The following is a 20,749-nucleotide window of genomic DNA, read 5'->3' on the forward strand; positions in this document are numbered from 1 at the left end:
TGCTTCAGCCTCCCACGTAGCTGGGACTACAGGCACGGGCCACCATGCCTGGCTAAATTTAGTAGAAATGGGGTTTCACCATGCTAGCCGGGCTGGTCTTGAACTCCTGACCTCAAGTGATCCACCCACCTTGGCCAACATGCCTGGCCTAATTTCTTTTCTTTTTTTTTGAGATGGAGTTTCACTCTTATCGCCCAGGCTAGAATACAGCAGTGCGATCTCAGCTCACTGCAACACCCAACTCCCAGGTTCAAGCGATTCTCCTGCCTCAGCCTCCTGAGTACGTGGGATTACAGGCACCTGCCACCAGGCCCGGCTAATTTTTTGTATTTTTAGGAGAGGTGGGGTTTCGCCATGTTGGGGAGGCTAGTCTCAAACTCCTGACCTCAGGTGATCTGCCCACTTTGGCCTCCCAAAGTGCTGCGATTACAGGCATGAGCCACCACTCCTGGCCTAATTTCTTTATTCAAGTCTTTTTTTTTTTTTTTTTTTTGAGATGGAGTCTCGCTCTGTTGCCCAGGCTGGAATGCAATGGCACGATCTTGGCTCACTGCAACCTCCACCTCCTGGGTTCAAGCGATTCTCGTGCCTCAGCCACCCCAGTAGCTCGGATAACAGGCGCGTGCCACCATGCCCAGCTAACTTTTGCATTTTAGTAGAGACGGGGCTTCACCATGTTGGCCAGGCTGGTCTCGAACTCCTGGTCTCAAGCGACCTGCGCGCCTCGGCCTCCCAAAGTGCTGGGATTACAGGCGTGAGCCACTGCACCCGGCCACCATGCTCTACTTTTAATTCACGGGATACTCTTTTTAAAAAGATAATTTGGGCCTGGTGTGGTGGCTCATGCCTGTAATCCCAACACTTTGGGAGACCGAGGCGGGTGGATCACCAGAAGTCAGGAGTTTGAGACCAGCCTGGCCAACATGGTGAAACCCTCTCTCTATAAGAAATTAAAAAAAAAAAAAAAAAAAATTAGCCGGGTGTCGTAGCTGGCGCCTGTAATCCCAGCTACTTGGGAGGCTGAGGCAGGAAGAATTGTTTGAACCCGGAAGCCAGAGGTTACAGTGAGCTGAGGTCGTGCCACTGCACTCCAGCCTGGCTGACAGAGCGAGACCCCATCTCAGAAAAAAAAAATAATAATAAAATAACAAGATAATTTGGGGTCTTCAGAGAGAAGGGGGTTTCTGTCGATTTTTGTGCCCCCAATTCTCCTGAAGACACCCTCACAAGGATCTGATGCAGGTACTATTAGGACATTTTCCAGATGAGAAAACAGAGGCTTTAAGGGGCAAGGGCCCTCTCAAGATGAGCCAGCAGATGGGAGGGGCCTGCCGGGGGTCTGTGTCCACCTGACTGTGAAGCATGGCCTGGGCCCTGCATGCTTCAGGGACGGGGTTGGGGAAAGTGAGAGCACTCTGGGGATGGGACAAGCACAGTGTCATGGGGAGCAGTCCTTGGGGACAGAGAGGCCCAGTCCCCCAGATCTGGATGTGAAACTGCTCTGGGGCCTGGGATGCACTCTGTACTTCAAAATCAGTTTTCGTTGTAATTATGCAGTAGTACCTGAACACGTGCTCAGGAAAAACCTGCAAACAATACAGAAGTCTATGAGTGACAAAGGGCGTTTCCCCACGGTCCCCAGAGGGAGTTTCTGTTTTCCCTTGGGAGCCTTTCTTCACTGCCTGGTTCTGTGCCTTTGCCCCCTCGTGTAGGTGTACACAGAAACAGCTTTTCCCGTGTTCCAGGAATGGGGTCAGCAGTGGAGATGGCTCTGCTGGCTGGGTTGGGCCTGCAGGGCTTCGAGTCAGCTCTCTTGGCTCCATTTTGTCTCATGACAGTGCCAGGACCACCCCTTGTGGTTATTTCCTTTCCCTTCTCCTGTATTTAAAAGCCCCCACAAACAAGTACAATGCTACAGAGTACCTCTTGCTGGAGCCAGGGGAAAGGATGCAGTGTCGTGGGCCTCGGCTCATTGGGAGAGGGCAGAGTGGCCACGGAATCAGCACAAAGTCCTGGCGAGTCCAGAGCAGTGTGACCCAGAGGTAGAGGCCTGGGAGTCCCCAGATCCCGTTCCTCCCTGAACCCACACCAGGGGAGGGCAGGTCACGCCCTTCCATGAAGCAGTCACAAATCCTTGCCTGGGTCTTCATGGGCTGGAGCCGCCTGTCCTCCAGCCCGCCACTCCATGCACACGTGCGCACACACGTGCGCTCCTGCACTCCACAGGGTCTGGCCAGGGCACCCCGGCCACTCTCAGCATGGCCCCGGGATAGAGGACATGGGCCCTCCATGTGAGACTAGAGGGCAGACCACAGCCCTTTAGCCACAGGGAGCAAAGCCCCCACCTCTTGGGGGCCAGGTGTGTGAAGTAGAGGGAGGCTGTAAGGCCAGGGTAGGCAAGGGGGAGAGGAACGGGGGCCCCCAGGGCCAACCTCCCAGGCCTTATTCAGGGTACCACACAGGAAGGCCCTTGTGAACGCAGAGGCCGACCCCTGCGCGGATGCCTCCCCGTCACTCGCCACTCACTCACTTAGCACCTACCAGGCACCAGGAGCTGTTTTGGGTTCTGGGGAAATAGCAGGGAAGCAGAGAGGAAACCCAAATGGGACACAACGTAGTGGGTGAGGAGGTAAGGAGTGCTGGGGAGAAAAAGTCAGAAGGGCAGGGTGCTCGAGGGTTATGGGTGCAATTTCAAACAGGGGAGTCAGAGAAGGCCTGGTGGATGGTGACCTCGGAACAGAGGACAGGGTGGAGCGATCCCCAAGGATGTCTGGGGGAAGCAGACAAGGCCCAGTGACCAGGAAAAGGGCTGTGCGCAAAGCATCTCCCTACCCGGCTGTCTCCTCCCTCAACCCTGTGTGGGGCTAGCACGACTGGTCCCACTTTACAAAGAGGGAAAGCAGGCTAGAGTAAAGGGGCCCACCAGGCAGCCCCTGAGCCTGCCACACTACACACATCAGTGGGGTCCTCTTCCCGTGTGCAGACAGCGGCAGGGAGAGGGGGTGGGGGTGAGGCCCAGGGGTCTGTGTCCTCACAGGGAGGCTGGCCAAGCATTTGGAGGAGGAGGGCTGGGGGACCCCTTGGGCCTGGCCAGCTCGCAGGGGCCCCAAGTTCGGCTGGCATACCCTTTGATGGAAGAGGGCAGTCCAGGGAAGGCTGCCTCCTGTGCAGGTCCGGGGCTCTGGGAAGTACCCACCCACTCTCCCCAGGGAGCTGCCCTCAGCAGCCCCCAGTCCACAGCACCATACTCAGGTGGGACCCGCAGACTTAGGGTACACAGCCTGGCAGCCCACCCCACTGTCTCCCTCAGCCCCCAAGTGTGAGACATTCTTTCACAGAGACTCTCTGCCTGTGTCCTTCTGACCCCAGGGTACACTGGAGGGAAGGGGCTAAGCCAACAGAACCTTCCAGAAAACGTCCCTTTGTGCTCGAGCCCTGCCAGCAGGCCTGGCCCAGCACCCCTGGTGTGTGTGGGTTGGGGGCAACTGTAACAGGGCCTTGTCTCAAGAACCCCACGGCTCTCCTCGCCCACCAGCCTGCCAGCCCGTACCGAGCCACTGTCTGTAGAGGGTGGAAGGGCTGGCATGGAGTCAGGCTCTTCAGTTTCTCTCCGAGCCTCACAAGACCTGAAAAGGGGGGCAGGCAGTGGGGCTTGGAGAGGGAAGTGGGCTGCCCCAAGTCACACTGCAGATCGGCCACAGACCCCAAGTCGGTGGGACTCGGAGGCTGCTCCTGTTCCCACTGCACCACTTCCCCTCTGCAGCTGGGCTGCTGCTGCCTCTGCTCACCGGGGGTGCAGGAGACACGGGGCCCAGGCTGCAGAGCCCCTCCTTGCTAGGAAGGTCCTGCCTCCTTGGTAGGGATGGGAAACACCATCAGATTGAGGCCAGGACACTCGGGCCTGGACCGCTGGCCATGGAGAACGTGAACTCCCTGGGGTCCCAAGGACTGCTCACAGCCAGGTGGAATGAGGGGGACAAATGAGTGTGTGACCCCGAGTAAGCTCTACTCCTCTAAGAGTGGGGCCCAAACACCACCTTCCTTCCAGCTTATAAGAGCATAGACGGGGCAGCTTCCAGGCCCAGCTGAAGAGGCGCCGCTTCCAGTAGCCTTAGCCCCCCCATTCCCAGCCTGTAGGCCTAGGGGGTTCTTGCCCGCCTTCAACAACATCCTGCAATGACCACGTCATGACCATGGCCACCCTGAGGCATCTGAAATTTGTTTAAAGCTTTATGTTCAAAATAATGGGCTTGAGGCCAGGAATTTGAGACCAGCCTGGGCAGCATAGCAAGACCCCATCTCTAAATAAATACATAAAATAGTGGCTTCTTCATTGCCAGTCCTCAACTAGCTAGGAAGAAAGGCATCGGTTAGCCTGGCGCCACGCTACAGCTGAGGAACTGAGGCTTGCCGAGGGTGAGTGACCTGCCTGAGGTCACGCCACCAAGCAAGCAGCCAAGCCCAGCCTCTCCCATCTCCCTCCACCTTACCTCAGTACCAAGCCCCAATTCCGGCACACACTGATCTTCCATTACTTCCCTCAGCCAAACTGTCTCCTGGACAATGTCACTGGGTCTCCAGATGGCGTGAAGCAACCCCACTCTCTGGCCACCCATCCCCTGCCTTCCAGGGACAGCAGGTCTGAGGGCACCTGCCTGCCATTTAAGTGTGGCTCAGCTCTGCTGTGAGGCAGGGGCAGGCCAGCCCCCAACTCTAGAGGGGAGGCCTCCTGGTTCCAGGGCCCCTGCCAAGCTCAGCTGGGAGCTGGCGGCAGTGACAGCACTGTGTTCCCCAGTGCTTGGAAGGTTCCCAGACTCTTGGCTGGAGAATGCGATGCCACTTCTCTTGTTAAATGGTACCAGGTGGCAAGGAAAATGTGGCACAAGGACCTGAGAGAGGTGCCCCATGCGGGCATGGGGGGGAGGGGGTGTGGGGGAAGGCCTCTCCTCCTGGTCGCCAGCAAAGTGACATCCCAGATCAGGCAGGCTGCATCCACACCGCCTTCCTCCCCTGCTTGGACACCCATTCCATCAGCCCCCGCAAAGACCTACTCTACCCTCCAGTTACCCTGCAAAGACACCCGTTCTGGCCAAGGACAGAAGGGCCAAAGACAAGGTCACTCTCTGGGAAGGCTGGCCTTCCGGGCTCTGCTGCTACTGCCCATCCCTTCAGGGACCAAAGTGAAGGTTCACCTCCAGCCTCTTCCTTCTGCCCTGGAGCCTCCCCTCCTCAAGCAGAGGCTGGCTTCCCCGACCAAGTGCCCGAGGGGCTTCTTGCTGCTGGCGAAGGCCTGCTCAGGCCCAGAGCCTGCACCACTCTGCTCCCACGCTAAGGGCCTCTGCCCTCGGGCCTATCCTGCCACCCCCTGCCCTCTCGCGATGCTGTGTTCTAGTGGTCCCATCCTGAGGCAGGAACCATGGCTTGCAGACTGCTGCTTTCTGGAGCACACGGGCTGTCTCCACCTTCTGTATTCCAGCTCAGGGCCTGCCCAGTGGAGATGCCCAAATCTTTTTTTTTTTTTTGAGATGGAGTCTCTCTGTCACCTAGGCTGGAGTGCAGTGGTGCAATCTCAGCTCACTGCAACCTCTGCCTCCTGGTTTCAAGTGATTCTCCTGCCTCAGCCTCCCAAGTAGCTGGGATTACAGGTGCATGGCACCATGCTCGGCTAATTTTGTATTTTTAGTAAAGGCGGGGTTTCACCGTGTTACTCAGGCTGGTCTCGAACTCCTGACCTCAAGTGATCTGCCCACCGTGGCCTCCCAAAGTGTTGGGATTACAGGCGTGAGCCACTGCGCCTGGCCTCCAAACCTTTCTTCAAGGATTAGGCAGGCACACAGAAAAACTGGAGAGAAGCAGAGTGGGGCTGGCTCTGCTGCCAGTTAGCTGTGTGACTGTGACACACCTCCCATGACAACGGTCTGTTTCATGAACTGTGAATTGGGGAAACATCATCTACCTCACAGGTCTGCTGTGTGAGAAGAGCTCTGTGAAGCATGACGTGCCTGCAAATGTCGGGTGACATGTGGGGCCTCGACCGGAATCTACGTGGCTGAAGTCCTCAGCGGAGCCCAAGGGACTGCCAGGAAGTCAGCCAGGTGTCTACAAACCCTTACTGAGCACTAGGGGTGGGGCCTGAGCTAAGTTCCAGAAGGAACCTACAGAAAGGGGCAGATAGGGCCGCATCCCCGACACCTACAAGGAGTTAGAAGGCGGCCCACCCCTCAGTGAAGGGCATGGGCCCAGCTGCGATGGTGACATCAAAGCAGAGAGGCCTTAGGCCGGCCGCGGTGACTCACACCTGTAATCCCAGCACTTTGGGAGCCCAAGGGTGGCAGATCACGTGAGGTCAGGAGTTTGAGATCAGCCTGGCCAACATGGCGAAACCTGTGTCTACTAAAAATACAAAAATTAGCTGGGCATGGTGGCGTGCACCTGTAATCTCAGCTGCTCGGGAGGCTGAGGCAGGAGAATCACTTGAACCAGGGAGCAGAGGCTGCAGTGAGTTGAGATCACGCCACTGCACTCCAGCCTGGGCGACAGAGCAAGACTCCACACCCCACCAACCAAAAAAAAAAAAAAAAAAGAAAAAAGCAGACAGGCCCCGAGGTGCTGGTGCAGTGCTGCCCAGGGCTTCAACTGGGGTCCATCCTGAGGCCTGAGGCTGGTGGGCATACCCTGGCACGTGCAGGGTGAATGTGGGGAGAGCACTGTCATGTTCCAAGGGAGTCAGGACCTGACTCTCTACGGGATTTCTAGAGTCCACTTCTGATGCCTCTACAATCTCCAATTAGACCCAAGGGAGAAGGAAAGCAACTGGCACTGTACAATCTCTCGCCATCAACCCCAAAACGAGACCTCCAGCCAGCTTTTCTCACTTCTTGCAAACTTCTGACAGTGGTGTAATTCCTAATTTGCACCAGTTTCTGAACTCCGCTGTGTGATTTCTTTTTTGGAGATAGAGTCTCGCTCTGCTGCCTGGGCTGAAGTGCAGTGGTACGATCTCAGCTCACTGCAACCTCCGCCTCCTGGGTTCAAGCAATTTTCCTGCCTCAGCCTCCCGAGTAGCTGGGACTATAGGCACAGACTGCCATGCCCGGCTAATTTTCTGTATTTTAGTGGAGACGGGGTTTCACCGTGTTGCCAGGCCAACCACAAACTCCTGAGCTCAGGCAATCCGCCCGCCTCGGCTTTCCATGTGATTTCAAATAGTTACTGTTCACTGAGTGCCTACCTAGCAAGGTGCAAGGCATTAACACATGTTATGAACACAGCAACCTACACGCAGGAATGGGGGGTCACACAGTCCCAGGCATGTCCATCATCTCATTCAATCCTCCCAACGTGACAAGGTGAGCAGAACCTCATCTCCATTCACATCTGAGAAAACAAGCTCCAAGAGGCAACAACCAGGTTCTATAATAGCAGGGCCAGGATGTGGAGTCTGATTGGCATAACGAGTCCAAGCTCCCCTTACCCCGCCCCACTCCTTTTTTTTTTTTTTTGAGACAGAGTCTCGCTCTGTCGCCCAGGCTGGAGTGCAGTGGCGTGATCTCAGCTTACTGCAAGCTCCGCCTCCCAGGTTCATGCCGGTCTCCTGCCTCAGCCTCCCAAGTAGCTAGGACTACAGATGCCCGCCACCATGCCTGGCTAATTTGTTTGTATTTTTAGTAGAGGCAGAGTTTCACTGTTAGCCAGGATGGTCTCGATCTCCTGACCTCGTGATCTGCCCGCCTCGGCCTCCCAAAGTGCTGGAATTATAGGTGGGAACCACCGCACCCAGCATTTTTTTTTTTTTTGAGACGGAGTCTCGCTCTGTTGCCCAGGCTGGAGTGCAGTGGTGTAATCTCGGTTCAACACCACCTCCGCCTCCCAGGTTCAAGTGATTCTCCTGCTTCAGCCTCCCGAGTAGTTGAGACTACAGGCCTGCATCACCATGCCTGGCTAATTTTTGTATTTTTAGTAGAGACAGGGTTTCACTATGTTGGCCAGGCTGGTCTCGCTTTTTTTTTTTTTTTTTTTTTTGAGGTGGAGTCTCACTGTGTTGCCCAGGCTGGAGTGCAGTGGCACAGTCTCAGCTCACTGCAACCTCCGCCTCCCGGGTTCAAGTGATTCTCCTGCCTCAGCCTCCCGAGTAGCTGGGACTACAGGCACCCACCACCACATCTGGCTAATTTTTGTATTTTTGTAGAGACAGGGATACACCATGTTGGCCAGGATGGTCTCGAATTCCTGACTTCAAGTGATCCACCCACCTCGGCCTCCCAAAGTGCTGGGATTACAGGCGTGAGCCTCTGCACCTGGCCCACCCTGCCCTACTCTTAATTGTTCTGAGTCAGTTTCCTCATCTACAAAGTCAAAGTGGTGAATGAGACCAGTGATTTTTAAACTTTTTTTAGCCACAGACCTTTTGTTCAAAGGAAACCTTAAATGGAGATGTAACACGCCAGCTGCTTAAAGACACAGGCTCTGCAAGAGTGAGTGTGGGAGTGGGAGGGGGCTACAGTCTCACCAGCTGGGCCCCCTCGCTGCTTCTGCCCAGCTCTCCCTGCTGCAGCACTGGCACTGCAGGGAACCTTCCCAACCACTGGGGGCTGAGCCTGGGCCTGTCAAGCCCTGACTGGACATCCTCAACAGAGAATGTTTATGGAGTCAGCACGAAGCCATGAGAAGGGGCAGCCCAGGGGCCAGCCGCCCTCACAGGTCCTCCAGGGAGGGGCCCTCAGAGCTTCTCAGCAGGGACAGCAGGTTCAGAGCTGAGACACCGGGCACGTGGCCAGCACAGATCTGCAGCACGCGCACCAGGCGCTGCGCCATGGTGGCCCTAAAGCCTTCCACCTGTGGGGAGAGCAGAGAACAGCAGTGAGATAGAATGCAGCGGCTGGCCCTGCTCCCTCACCCAGAGCAGCTGCAGGGGCTGCCAGAGCAGGGCTGGGGGCGGAGACTTGGGGGTAGCTCAGGTCACCACTGCCCACCACAGCCACGCCCTCATTCATGCCACACCTGAGTAGCTTCCAACTGCCTCAGCTTGCCCAATCCTTCAAACAACCTCCGGAGACATCCAGAGCCTGACCTCCTGCTCAAGAGGAAATGAAGGCTTAACAAGGCTGGCTAGGTCGAACAAACTGTCTAGGGTCACCCAGCTAGTGACTCCAGAGCTGAGCTCTGAATCAGGGCTACTTCCAACCAATGCCCGGGCAGCTCGGGCCCCAGATACTCAAGACCAGGGAGCAGAAGATACAGGGATAGGAAGGAGGGAGGGACAGCGGGTGGCCCTCACCACAGATAAGAAGGTGCCATCAAAAAGGAATGGGCCCAGGGGAGCTGTGGGGCCAGAGAGGGACAAGACTGCTCTAGGCCCGGGCACAGATGTTCTAGACACGTCCGCTGGAAGAACACGATGCTGCCCAGTGTCTGTCTCAAAAAAAAAAAAAAAAAAAAAAAGAAAGAGCCTCCAGACCTGTCTCTCTATTTCTGCCCTAGTTTCCCTTCAGTCCACTCTCCTCCCAGCAGCCAGAGGGGTCCATTTAAAACCCAAGTCAGGCCACATCCCTCCCTGGCCCCGAGCCCTCCAGCAGCTCCCCACCAGGCTCCACTGATCCAGCCCCACCATTCCTGATTTCTCCACCCCAACCCGCCCTTTGCTATTGTGCTGCAGCCACCCAGGCCTGCCTGCCAGACCTTGAGCACACCAGGCAAGTCCCACACTCGGCCCATGCACTTGCTGTTCCTCCTGCCACGAGGTATCTCCATGGCCTGCCTGCCTACTTCCTTCAGGTCTTTATTTATTTAAAAGTCCTGTTTGCAGGGGCGTTCCCTGGTTACCCTGCCTAACTCTTGCCTGTTTACCACCACCTGACACGCCACGCCTCCACTTTCCAGCACGTCATTTACCCCATTTGTTTCCTTGACTAGAACAAAGCTGGGGCTTTTTTTGTTTTGTTTTGAGACAGAGTCTCGCTTTGTCACCCAGGCTGGAGTGCAGTGGCACCATCTTGGCTCACTGCAATCTCTGCCTCCCAGGTTCAAGCGATTCTTGTGCTTCAGGCCCCTGAGTAGCTGGGATTACAGGTGCGTGCCACCATGCCCAGCTACTTTTTGTATTTTTAGTAAAGACTGGGTTTCACCATGTTGGCCAGGCTGGTCTCAAACTCCTGACCTCAGGTGATCCTCCCACCTCGGCCTCCCTAGGATTACAGGTGTGAGCTACCGTGCCCAGCAGGAAGCTGGGGTTTTTGACTCTTTTGTTCTGTGCTGCGTCCCTGGAGCCTAGAACAGTGGTTGGCACCACAGAAACTCAGGAAGTATTTTTTTAATAAGTCCTCTAAGTTTGGTGGCCTTTGTTCCTGAAATCTACCTCTAGGCTGCTGAGGCTTGGGTTCCACAACCTGCCTCCTGCAGCAGCCTCGACCCAGCCTCCTGCCTCTGGCCAGGCTTCCTCCAATCCACGTCACTCCAGAGACGTGACCCAAATGCCCAGGTCTGACCACAATCATGACTTTGCTCATGACATCCAAGAAGAAATGACCTAATTCTACCACCAGGCTCCCAGAGCTCAGCAAATCCTTCTGCTGTTGCGTATGTTACATGTCTGCTTATTTCATGAGATTCTGAGAGGGCAGGGCCAATATCTGACTCATTTGTGTTCCCAGGGCCCAGCACAGAGCCCTACCAGCAGACCTAGGCAATTATTTCACTGGGCCAATCACACACCTTCCTGTGTTTCCTCATCAATGGAACGGGGCCGGTAATTCCTGCCACGCAAAGGCCTCAAGATACATGGTGGGGCTCAAACTCAATTATGCAGAAGAGTGTTCTGAAGAGGACAACACCAGCATGAAGAAGGAGGCCAGTTCAAACCCTGAGTGCTCCATCTGAGGCATGCAGGCCTATGTCCTGAGCAGGCATTTCTGCAGCTCCTGCTGCGGCTGGAACCAGGCTGGGACCTCCTGCTTCCTGCCCAGGCCAAGAGAGAACCCAGGACCTGGCCTGGCCCGCCACCTCATGGCCACAGACAGAATTACACCACTTGTCACAGGGTGAGTAGGCACCACTGTCCCCCACCAGCACCTGAACTATGGAGCAAAGATCATGACTCCCCTTTAGAGATGCTTCGTGGCAGACAAAGTGACCTATTCAAAGTCACATGGTCAGCAGGCTAGGACAGCAGAACAGCTGGCTCTACCCCTCACTCACGAGCTGTCTGACCCTGAGCAAGTCGCCTGTTCTCTCTGGGAGGAAAGCCTGGTGGGGCAGGCACTTCAGGTGTGCCCAGGCCTCAGGGTCCCATCTGTGAGATCAGAGTGCTGATCTGGTCAGGGGCTCAAAAAGTGGTCATCAAATAGGAAAACAAATGCGTGATAGAGTCAAGTGTGTATCGTGATCGATGCATCGAGCAAGGGGCAGGCCTAATGGCTGCTGCCACATGAGGCAGTGATGAGACCTGCCCAATCCTAATGTGATATGAAAACATCCCCATTTCTACTGGCGACAGCCACAGACTGCTATCCTCTGAATTCTGCCCTTAGACCAGAGGAGTGCCCTGACACCAGGATAAGGGACCCTGGTCTAGACAGTGGTGATGGATTGGTGGTCACAGATCATGTGCTGACTCGGTTCTCCCTGCGTTTCATCACTTTGCTTTCGGTAACAGGCACAAGACCCAGAACAGAGCAGAAACACAACTCTTCAAAATGTATCTCAAAACCAATAAACAGGTTTCCAAAGGAATGGAGCAGGCCTGGCACATGGGTGTGGCAGTGCGGGCCCTGGGAACCCTCAGGAGACCCATCGGGGGGAGCACATCAACTCCTGCTGAGGCCTCTTTAGCAAAAGGTCATCAGGATTTATCCTGCATAAAAAGCGGCTAAAGGCCAGGCTCGGTGGCTCACTCCTGTAATCCCAGCACTTTGGGAGGCTAAAGTGGGAGGATCGCTTGAGGCCAGGAGTTCAAAACCAGTGTGGGGAACACAGCAAGACCTCATCGCTATATTAAAAAGTAAACAAACAGTGGCCGGGCGCAGTGGCTCATGCCTGTAATCCCAGCACTTTGGGAGGCCGAGGCGGGCGGATCACGAGGTCAGGAGATTGAGACCATCCTGGCTAACACGGTGAAACCCCGTCTCTACTAAAAAATACAAAAAATTAGCTGGGCGTGGTGGCGGGTGCCGGTAGTCCCAGCTACTTGGGAGGCTGAGGCAGGAGAATGGCGTGAACTCGGGAGGCAGAGCTTGCAGTGAGCCGAGATCGCGCCACTGCATTCCAGCCTGGACAACAGAGCAAGACTCCATCTCAAAAAAAAAAAAAAAGTAAATAAATAAATAAATACTTAGCTAGGTACGGTGGTGCATGCTTGTAGTCCTAGTTACTCAGTAGGCTGAGGTGGGAGGTTCACTTGAGCCCAGGAGCTCAAGTCTGCAGTGAGCCATGAGTACACCACTGCAATCCAGCCTGGGCAACGGAGCAACACCTTATCTAAAACAATAACGACAACAACAACAACAACAAAAACGCTACTTTCCTACCCCTCGTGGTTAGTTTCACCTTGTGAGAAACACCAACAGAATCCAGTTGGGGCAGAATTCCCTACATATGCATCCAACCATCTACCCACCTACCCAACAAACATCCCTACTGCCTGCTGGGTACCCTGGCTTGGGGTGGGACCAGACAAGATCTGAAATCAGAGAGTTAAGGGGAAATCAGGCATTCTGACTCCCAGAGGACACAAGGATGCACCAGTTAAAGAGACGGACATACGCTTGGCCTCACAATCACTTACACCCCAGCAGGAGAGTGGACTCACAAACACATACACATAAGACTTAGTTATAACTGAGTATGCAGAAACTCAGCAAAAGCAAAAGCAGGGCAGCACGTGCTAGAGCCTGGCATATAAGATGCACTCCAGATGAAAGCACATCATCCTCACTTCACACCTGTGTACCCCAAGGCTCAGGGTGACCTGCCCAGGTCATAGCCAGTGAGTAGAAACGCCACTCAAACCAGGATCCTGTGTCTCCCTCCCCTTCAGGAGCTGCCTCGCTCGGATACCAAGTCCTTCGATAAGCATTCCCAATGTGCCCACTGTGTGCTGACCACCCTTTCCCCGCACCCGAGTGTAGTGTTGGTCTCTGTGATCAGCATGCTCACCTCCAGGTCACAGTAGAGCAGGGGGCTTTGATAGGTGTGGGCCAGCTTCACCACGGTGTGCCGGTGAATGCTGCAGTGGCTCTCCCGCCCAGCTGGAAAGAAGCCATGAGTGCTATAGCTGCAATCTCTACCTTCCTGGCTGGAATTCAGGAAGTGCTGGGCAGAGTCACTCACTTCCCCACTCTGGGGCTCGGTTTCTTTCTAATCACGAGGGTGACAGTCCTATTCTACTTTCTTTTCTAGGTAGTCAAGAATATCACATTAGACAATGAAGATAATAATAGCTCCTACCCCACTGAGTCACTCTAGAGTCAGTGAGTTGACATCTAGAAATTACTTGGCCTGCATTTGCTCACCAATGCTTCTTGAGAATTATCTGTGCCAGGCACTCTGCTCAAGGAGCTAACAGTTCAGCTGGGAAGGCAGACAGGTCAGACACCTCATGCATGCCGGAGTGACACTGGGGCTGAGTTTTGAGGTATTTGTAGGGGTTAGCAAGACAAAGAAGAGGAAACGTATTTGACAGAAGCCTAGAGTAAACAAAAAGAGGACGGCCAGGTGCGGTGGCTCAGGCCTGTAATCCCAGCACTATCTGAGGTAGGCGGATACCTGAGGTCAGGAGTTCAAGACGCCTGGCCAACATGCTGAAACCCCATCTCTACTAAAATACAAAAATTAGCTGGGCATGATGGCGGGTGCCTGTAATCCCAGCTACTCGCGAGGCTGAGATGGGAGAATTGCTTGAACCAGGGAGACGGTGGTTGCGGTGAGCTGAGATCACGCCATAGCACTCCAGCCTGGGCGGCTGAGCGAGACTCCGTCTCAAAAAAAAAAAAAAAAAGGGACGGGCCCTTTTTTTTTACACCAGGCCCTTTTTACACCAGGACTTACCTAGGTGTAAACCTTGGCTCTACCACTTCTCATCTAGGGGCCTGGGGCAACTTAACCTCATGACTGTAAAACAGAGGTAATAATACCTACCTCCAACAGGAATATGAAAACAAAGCAATTACCGTGTCTGCCTCACAGTGAGAGCTCAAAAGATGTCAGCCATTATTATTTTCACTGTTAATATTACAAAGTCTCAGGAACAGCAGGACTTTTTCAGAGAACGATAAGCTGACCCAGAGAAGGAGAGTCACCGGAGATGAGACTAGCCCAGAAGGCAGAGGCCAAACTGCAAAGTGCTTTATGTCTTTAGAGTTTGGATTTTACCGAAAGCCACAGGCAACCACTAGGCAACTCCAAGCAATGGCAGAGTTATCTGCTCAGATTCACTCTTAGAAAGGCTGACAACAGGTCAGATTCCAAAGTATGTGTATATGTGTTCTTTCAGTTTTTAAATTTAACTTTTAAGTTCAGGGGTACATGTGCAGATTTGTTATGTAGTTAAAACTTGTGTCATGGGTTTGTTGTACAGATCATTGTCACCCAGGTATTAAGCCTAGTACCCATTAGTTATTTTTCCTGATCTTCTCCTTCTTCCTGCCCTCCACCCTCCGATAGGCCCCAGTGTGTGTAAAATACATGCTCTTTCCATCACCCAGGGTGCCTCAGCAAGAAGCCTACGGCCGCCCCAGCTTTCCCTTGGCTGGGGGTGGGCAGTAACAGGCGAGGAACGTACTTACCACCTGTGGCGAGGAAACACACCTTCCCCAAGAAGAAGCTGGCATCCACATGGCGCAGGGACTCCTCTGTGTTCTGGAGGCTGGGGTGGCCAGGCCAGGGTGAGAAAACAAACCAGAGAACAAAACTTTACAACGGAGAAAGCAGAAGTCCTTGCTTCTCTGATCCTAGAGGCCAGAGAATGACAAGAGGGTGACTTTCTCTGGAGAAATATTTGTCCTTTAATTTTTTTTTTTTTTTTTTTTTAAGATGGAGTTTCACTTTGTTGCCCAGGCTGGAGTGCAGTAGCGCGATCTTGGCTCACTGCAACCTCTGCCTCCTGGGTTCAAGTGATTCTCCTGCCTCAGCCTCCCGAGTAGCTGGGACTACAGGTACATGCCACCACGCCTGGCTAATTTTTGTATTTTAGTAGAGATGGGGTTTCACCATGTTGCCCAGGCTGGTCTCGGGCAATCTGCCCACCTTGGCCTCCCAAAGTGCTGGGATTACAGGTGTGAGCCACTGTGCCCGGCCGTTGTGTATTTTAAACATTGTGCACTGACCACTGGCTCCTCTCTCCTCACCTTACAGATTGACCTCAGCCAGCCTCTCCCATCCTCACCACTTCCCATCACAAGTTAGGTCACCGTCTCAGCACAGTCCTGAGCCAGGCCTGCCTGAGCCCTGACTGCCCCTTCCTCTGGCTCTCACCTGTATTTGCTGTGAAGATTAACCACAAACACGATCAGGTCAATTCGGGGCCGATTCACACTGGAGGGCAAAGGGAGGGACTTTGCCAAGTGGCTGAAAAACAGGAAATTGCAGGACTCAAGATATCCGTACCCCCCTCACAGCTACCGTTTAAATGCTGCCCTTCATGTGGAAAGAAGGGAGCCGTCAAGGGCTCCCCACCTCATCCTAGCCACCCGAGGCTCTTGTGGCCACGACTCCTTGGGCCAGCACAGAGGCAGGACAGGTCCGGTCCTATTCAGATTACTCCTGTCTGATTCCCTCTGCCAGAAACGGGCTCTGTTTAGTCACCACTTCGGCAACGGGAGGTTGGGATATAAGACGGCATGGGACTAGCCAGCTACGCTGCATGCAGGGAGAAGGACCAGCCTCAGAGGAGGGGGCGCTGGGCTTCGGAGTTTAGCAGCTAGGACCGAATCCCTCTGGAGTGAGAGACACGTGGGCCCAGGCCACAGCCGCGGCTACTTACACCTTCAGCTCGGAGGCGCAGTCCTCTTTGAGCATCGAGTCCGCCAGCTGCTGTAGAAGAGCATCCTCCGTGCCCACCAGCTGCGCAGGGAGAGAGAGAGGACAGTCGAGCCCTAGGCACAGCACCCGCTGGGGAGGGCCTGGCCCTTCGACCCACTCCCGGGGGGATCGGGACACCGCCAGCAGGCGGCTCGGAGGACATTTCCCGAGAAGTGGACCCCGCGAAGCGGCACGGGCTGGGGGCCTGAGGTTTGGACCCGCTGCAGGCCTGTGGGCACCGCACTCTCTACTACCCGACCCTCGCTCCCACCGCCGGCCTCTCCAGGAGGCCAGACCCCCAGACGCGGGAAAACCAATTCCAGGCGCGGGAACTCGCCAATCAGAAGCTGGGAAAGGGTCCGCCGAGCACCTATTGGTGGGTGCGTCCCTCAACCTCAGAGAGCGGCTACTCCAATTGGTTCAGAGCATGGCTCTCCGCCTATTCCCCGCCCCCGCCACGGTAGCGCGCGCTGGCTTGGCGCCTCAGAGAGCTCAGTTGACCTAGTGGCTGAAGCACCGCCCAGGAGGAAAAATCAGCGGGGGAAGCGGGGCCGCCTGCACCTACCAAGATGGTGGCCGTGTTCAGGCCGGGCAGCTTGTCCAGGGGCCTCAACACCGACATCACAGCCGCAAGACCAACCGTTGCTCCTGCGGTGCGCGCCGATCTTTCAAACCGCCCTGAGTCCAGCCCCTAGAGCGCGGCCTGGGGGCACGTGCCTCCTTATAGGCGGGGCTTCGCGGGACGGGACGGGGCCTCTTAAAGGAACCGAACCTTTATCTCCTTTTCTGAGGGGCGTTCCAGCGCCACCCGTGGAACAAGTGGTGGACAGGCCTTTGGTTCCACGCTCCACAGTAAGCAGGTTTTTAGTGATTCCTTTGTTCACTTTCATTCATTCATGCTCATACACAGTACTTTTTTTTTTTTTTTGAGACAGAGTCTCGCTTTGTGGCCCAGGCTGGAGTGCAATGCGCGCAATCTCGGCTCACTGCAACTTCTGCCTCCCGAGTTTAAGCGATTCTCCTGCCTCAGCCTCCCAAGGAGCTGGGACTACGGGCGCGCGTCACCACGCCCGACTTATTTTTTTTATTTTTAGTAGAGACGGGGTTTCTCCAAGTTGCCCAGGCTGGTCTCAAACTCCTGGCCTCAAGTGATCCCGCCTCGGCCTCCCAAAGTGAGTGCTGAGATTACAGACGTGAGCCACCGTGCCTGGCCCTTTTTTTTTTTTTTTTTTTTTTGGAGCGTCACTTTGTTGCCCAGGCTGGACTATAGTGACACGATCATAGCTCACTACAGCTTCAAACTCCTGGGCTCAAGTAATCTTCCTGGCTTAGCCTCCTGAGTAGCTGGAACTACAGGCAAGTGCCACCATGGGGATCTGGCCATGTTGCCCAGGTGGGTCGTAAACTCCTGGCCTCAAGCAGCCCTCCTGCTTCAGCCTCCTGAGTAGCTGGGACCACCGCTGCACACCAGCAGGCCCTGCCAATTGACTGCTTTTACAGTGAGTGGTAAGCATGCTGTTCTTTGTCCAGTGGGAGACTTTACCTCATCTTTCAAGGTTCCTTGCTGCAAACACAGCCTGAGTACAGAGCTGTCAGGGTCTTGCTTTCTTGACATACCCAGCAAGAACATGCAGGGACGCTCAGGGCCCATAGCAAACTGGTTCTGCCAACAGTTATATAATAACTTGTTCACTGTCTCTACATCTAAAATGTAAGAAACAAGAGGTTAGAGACTTTGTCACTTTGTATGTCCAGCACTCTAAAAGTCCCTGGTACATCGTAGTTAATAAATATTTGTTGAGTGAATGGATAGATTACATCCATCCATTCATTCTCAGCAGTCATTCATTCATCATTTCCTACGCCCAGACCCAATGCCCTACCCTAGGAAGTCAGTTGAATCAGACATTATTGATTAACTTAGTTTGATGGGGGTGGGATAGACAATGATGACAGTGTGTTCATTGTTGTAATAACTGGGAGAGCAGAGACACTGCCTAGCCTAAATCCTTCTTACTGCAGACTAAACTAACTGTGTCTTGCTCGGAAAGATCAGGACGTAAATGGCCCCATAGAGCCACTGCCCTCAGCACAGATACGGCTTTCATTCCTCATGGCATGGGGTGTGGAGAGGACTTCCTGAAAGTCAAGCAGTAGTAGGCACTATGACAAGAAAATAAAGTAAGCTGAACGCCGTGGCTCATGCCTATAACCCAGCACTTTGGGAGACCGAGGCGGGTGAATCACTTGAGGCCGGGAGTTTGAGGCCAGCCTAGGCAATATAGTGAGACCTCATCTCTACAAAAAAATTTTTAAATTAGCTGAGCAGGGTGGGCATGGTGGTTCACGCATGTAATCCCAGCATTTTGGGAGGCCGAGGCGGGCGGATCACCTGACATCAGGAGTTTGAGACCAGCCTGACCAGCATGGAGAAACCCTGTCTGTACTACTAAAAATACAAAATTAGCTGGGCGTGGTGGTGCATGCCTGTAACCCCAGCTACTTGGGAGGCTGTGGTAGGAGAATCGCTTGAACTTGGGAGGCAGAGGTTGCAGTGAGCTGAGATTATGCCAATGTACTCTGGCCTGGGCAACAAGAGCGAAACTCCATCACAAAAACAAAAAACAAACAAACAAATTAGCCAGGTATGGTGGCGGTGGCGGGCGCCTGTAATCCCACCTACTCGGGAGGCTGAGGCAGGAGAATCACTTGAACCTGGGAGGCGGAGGTTGCAGTGAGCTGAGATCGCACCACTGCACTCCAGCCTGGGCGACATGTGAGACTCCATCTCAAAAAAAAAAAAGAAAGATAAACTAAAGCTGTCTGGCAGAAGAGATGGATGGGAGGAGGCTACTTTAGAGCAGGGAGGCCTCCCTAAGGTGACATTTGAGCAGATGCTTGAATTCAGTGAGAGAGGGGCCCCTTAAGTATGATGAAGAAGAGGCCTCAGGCAGAAGGCAGTGCAAGTGGAAAGGCCCTGAGTGGGAAGCACTCCTGGCACTTCCGAGGCGTAGCAAGGAGGCCAGTGGCTGTGGCAGATGGAGTAAGAAGAACAGGGGAGGAGGTGAGGCCACGGAGGTGATTGAGCTCCCGGAGACTGAGGCCCTTAGAGAGTGGTGGGCTGGGAAAAGACTTTGGACTCTGGTGGGGACTTTCCAGGAGGGGCCGGGCTGAGACCCATTGGGTCAGCATGTGCTGAGTGCCTGCCCTGAGGACCCTGGTCCCAGAGGGGCCAAACTGCTTCAGGGAGTTACCACTTGTAACAAGAGACAGGGCACTGCAGTTGGGGAGGCCATCGGGGAGCAGCCAGGAGCAGCAGGAACCCACGGGAAGCTGCTCTGTGTCCCTGGGGAGCCTGCACTCCACTTCACCGGGGCGGTGATCATTGGCTGAACAGAAAGTAGTTGTGTTTAAGATCCATACATGATGAAGGGTAGGGATGGGGAGGAGGCCAGATAGAGGCCTGGAGGTTCTTACATCCTGAACACCCAAGCTGGCAGGGTCATCAGAGTCCTCTGGGCCAGCATTTTTCAAATCGGCTTCTGTGGAGCCCTGGGGAGATGACTTGGGGTCCTGTGAGAGACAGGGGGGATTCCGAGTGGGTGGGGTCCAGAACCCCCACCCCTACCCAACCATTGAACCGAAGCAACCTCCACTTTATCTCTGTTATGTATTGAGCTTCCCATAAGCTTTTGTATGAATAAGGAATCAGTGGCTAAAACAATGCCGACAGGCCATGGATCACATACTTTACAGATTTATTGAGGCATAAGGGACACGTATAATCAACTACACTTATTTCAAGGGTACAATTTGATAAGTTTGACATATGTATATACTTAAGAAGCCACCATCACCATTAAGAGCCTGAACATACCTTCACCCCAAAAAGTTTACTCCTGCCCCTTTGTGATTCTTTCCCCAACTCCTCTGCTCTCCCACCCCAAAATGTTAAAAAGCACTTTGGCCAGGTGGTGGCTCACGCCTGTAATCCCAGTACTTTGGGAGGCTGAGGCAGGAGGATAGCTTGAGGCCAGAAGTTCAAGACCGGCTTGGGCAATATGGCAAAATCTTGTCTCTACAAAAAGTACAAAAATCAGCTGGGCATAGTGGCATGCATTTGTGGTCCAAGCTACTCGGGAGGCTGAGGTGGGAGGATCACCTGAGCCCAGGAGGCAGAGGTTGCAGTGAGCCATGATCACACCACTGTGCTCCAGCCTGAGTGAAAGAGCAAGACCTTGTCTTAAAAAACAAAGCAAAAGGCCAGGCGCAGTGGCTCACGCCTGTAATCCCAGCACTTTGGGAGGCCGAGGTGGGCAGATCATGAGGTCAGTAGATCGAGACCATTCTGGCCAATATGGTAAACCCGCCTCTACTAAAATACAAAAAATTAGCCAGGCATGGTGGTGCCCACCTGTAGTCCCAGCTCCTCGGAAGGCTGAGGCAGGGGAATCGCTTGAACCCGGGAGGTAGAGGTTGCAGTGAGCCGAGATTGTGCCACTGCACTCCAGCCTGGCGAACACAGCGAGACTCCGTCTCAAAAAAAACAAACCCTCTGTGAACTCACAGTCACCCCCCAGTCCCACATATGCTGGAAAGGACCCGTCATACCTGAAGAGCCCCTAGATGGCGCAGAGGTGTCTGTGGTGGGGGACCTAGGTCCTGAAGCCACCTCACCCAGAGGCTTTCCCCCTGCCCATCCCCAGGTTTCTGGGAACGGATTCCCTAGGGAGGTGGT

General features: G+C 54.3%; 1 protein-coding gene across 6 annotated transcripts in view; it reads right to left on the reverse strand.

The window, feature by feature from the left end:
- Positions 1–8,375: 8,375 nt before the first annotated feature.
- Positions 8,376–20,749, reverse strand: part of CENPM (centromere protein M) — a 37,814-nt gene continuing 25,440 nt past the window's right edge. The window contains exons 1-6 of one of the 6 annotated variants that reach the window (XM_055105395.2): positions 16,577–17,720; positions 15,974–16,053; positions 15,466–15,558; positions 14,778–14,857; positions 13,150–13,241; positions 8,376–12,471 (exon numbers count right to left, since the gene is read on the reverse strand). In XM_055105395.2, coding sequence (XP_054961370.1) covers positions 12,406–12,471; positions 13,150–13,241; positions 14,778–14,857; positions 15,466–15,558; positions 15,974–16,053; positions 16,577–16,633 — 468 coding nt within the window. In that variant the 5' untranslated portion in view covers positions 16,634–17,720 and the 3' untranslated portion in view covers positions 8,376–12,405. Of the gene's footprint in view, positions 12,472–13,149; positions 13,242–14,777; positions 14,943–15,465; positions 15,559–15,973; positions 16,054–16,576; positions 17,743–20,749 lie in introns of those variants that run through there. The other 5 variants (XM_003814639.5, XM_063603331.1, XM_063603330.1 and 2 more) reach the window with 5 other exon arrangements.

Source organism: Pan paniscus, chromosome 23 (genome assembly GCF_029289425.2).
Source record: "Pan paniscus chromosome 23, NHGRI_mPanPan1-v2.0_pri, whole genome shotgun sequence".
In the NCBI taxonomy this organism is placed as follows: Eukaryota; Metazoa; Chordata; class Mammalia; order Primates; family Hominidae; genus Pan; species Pan paniscus.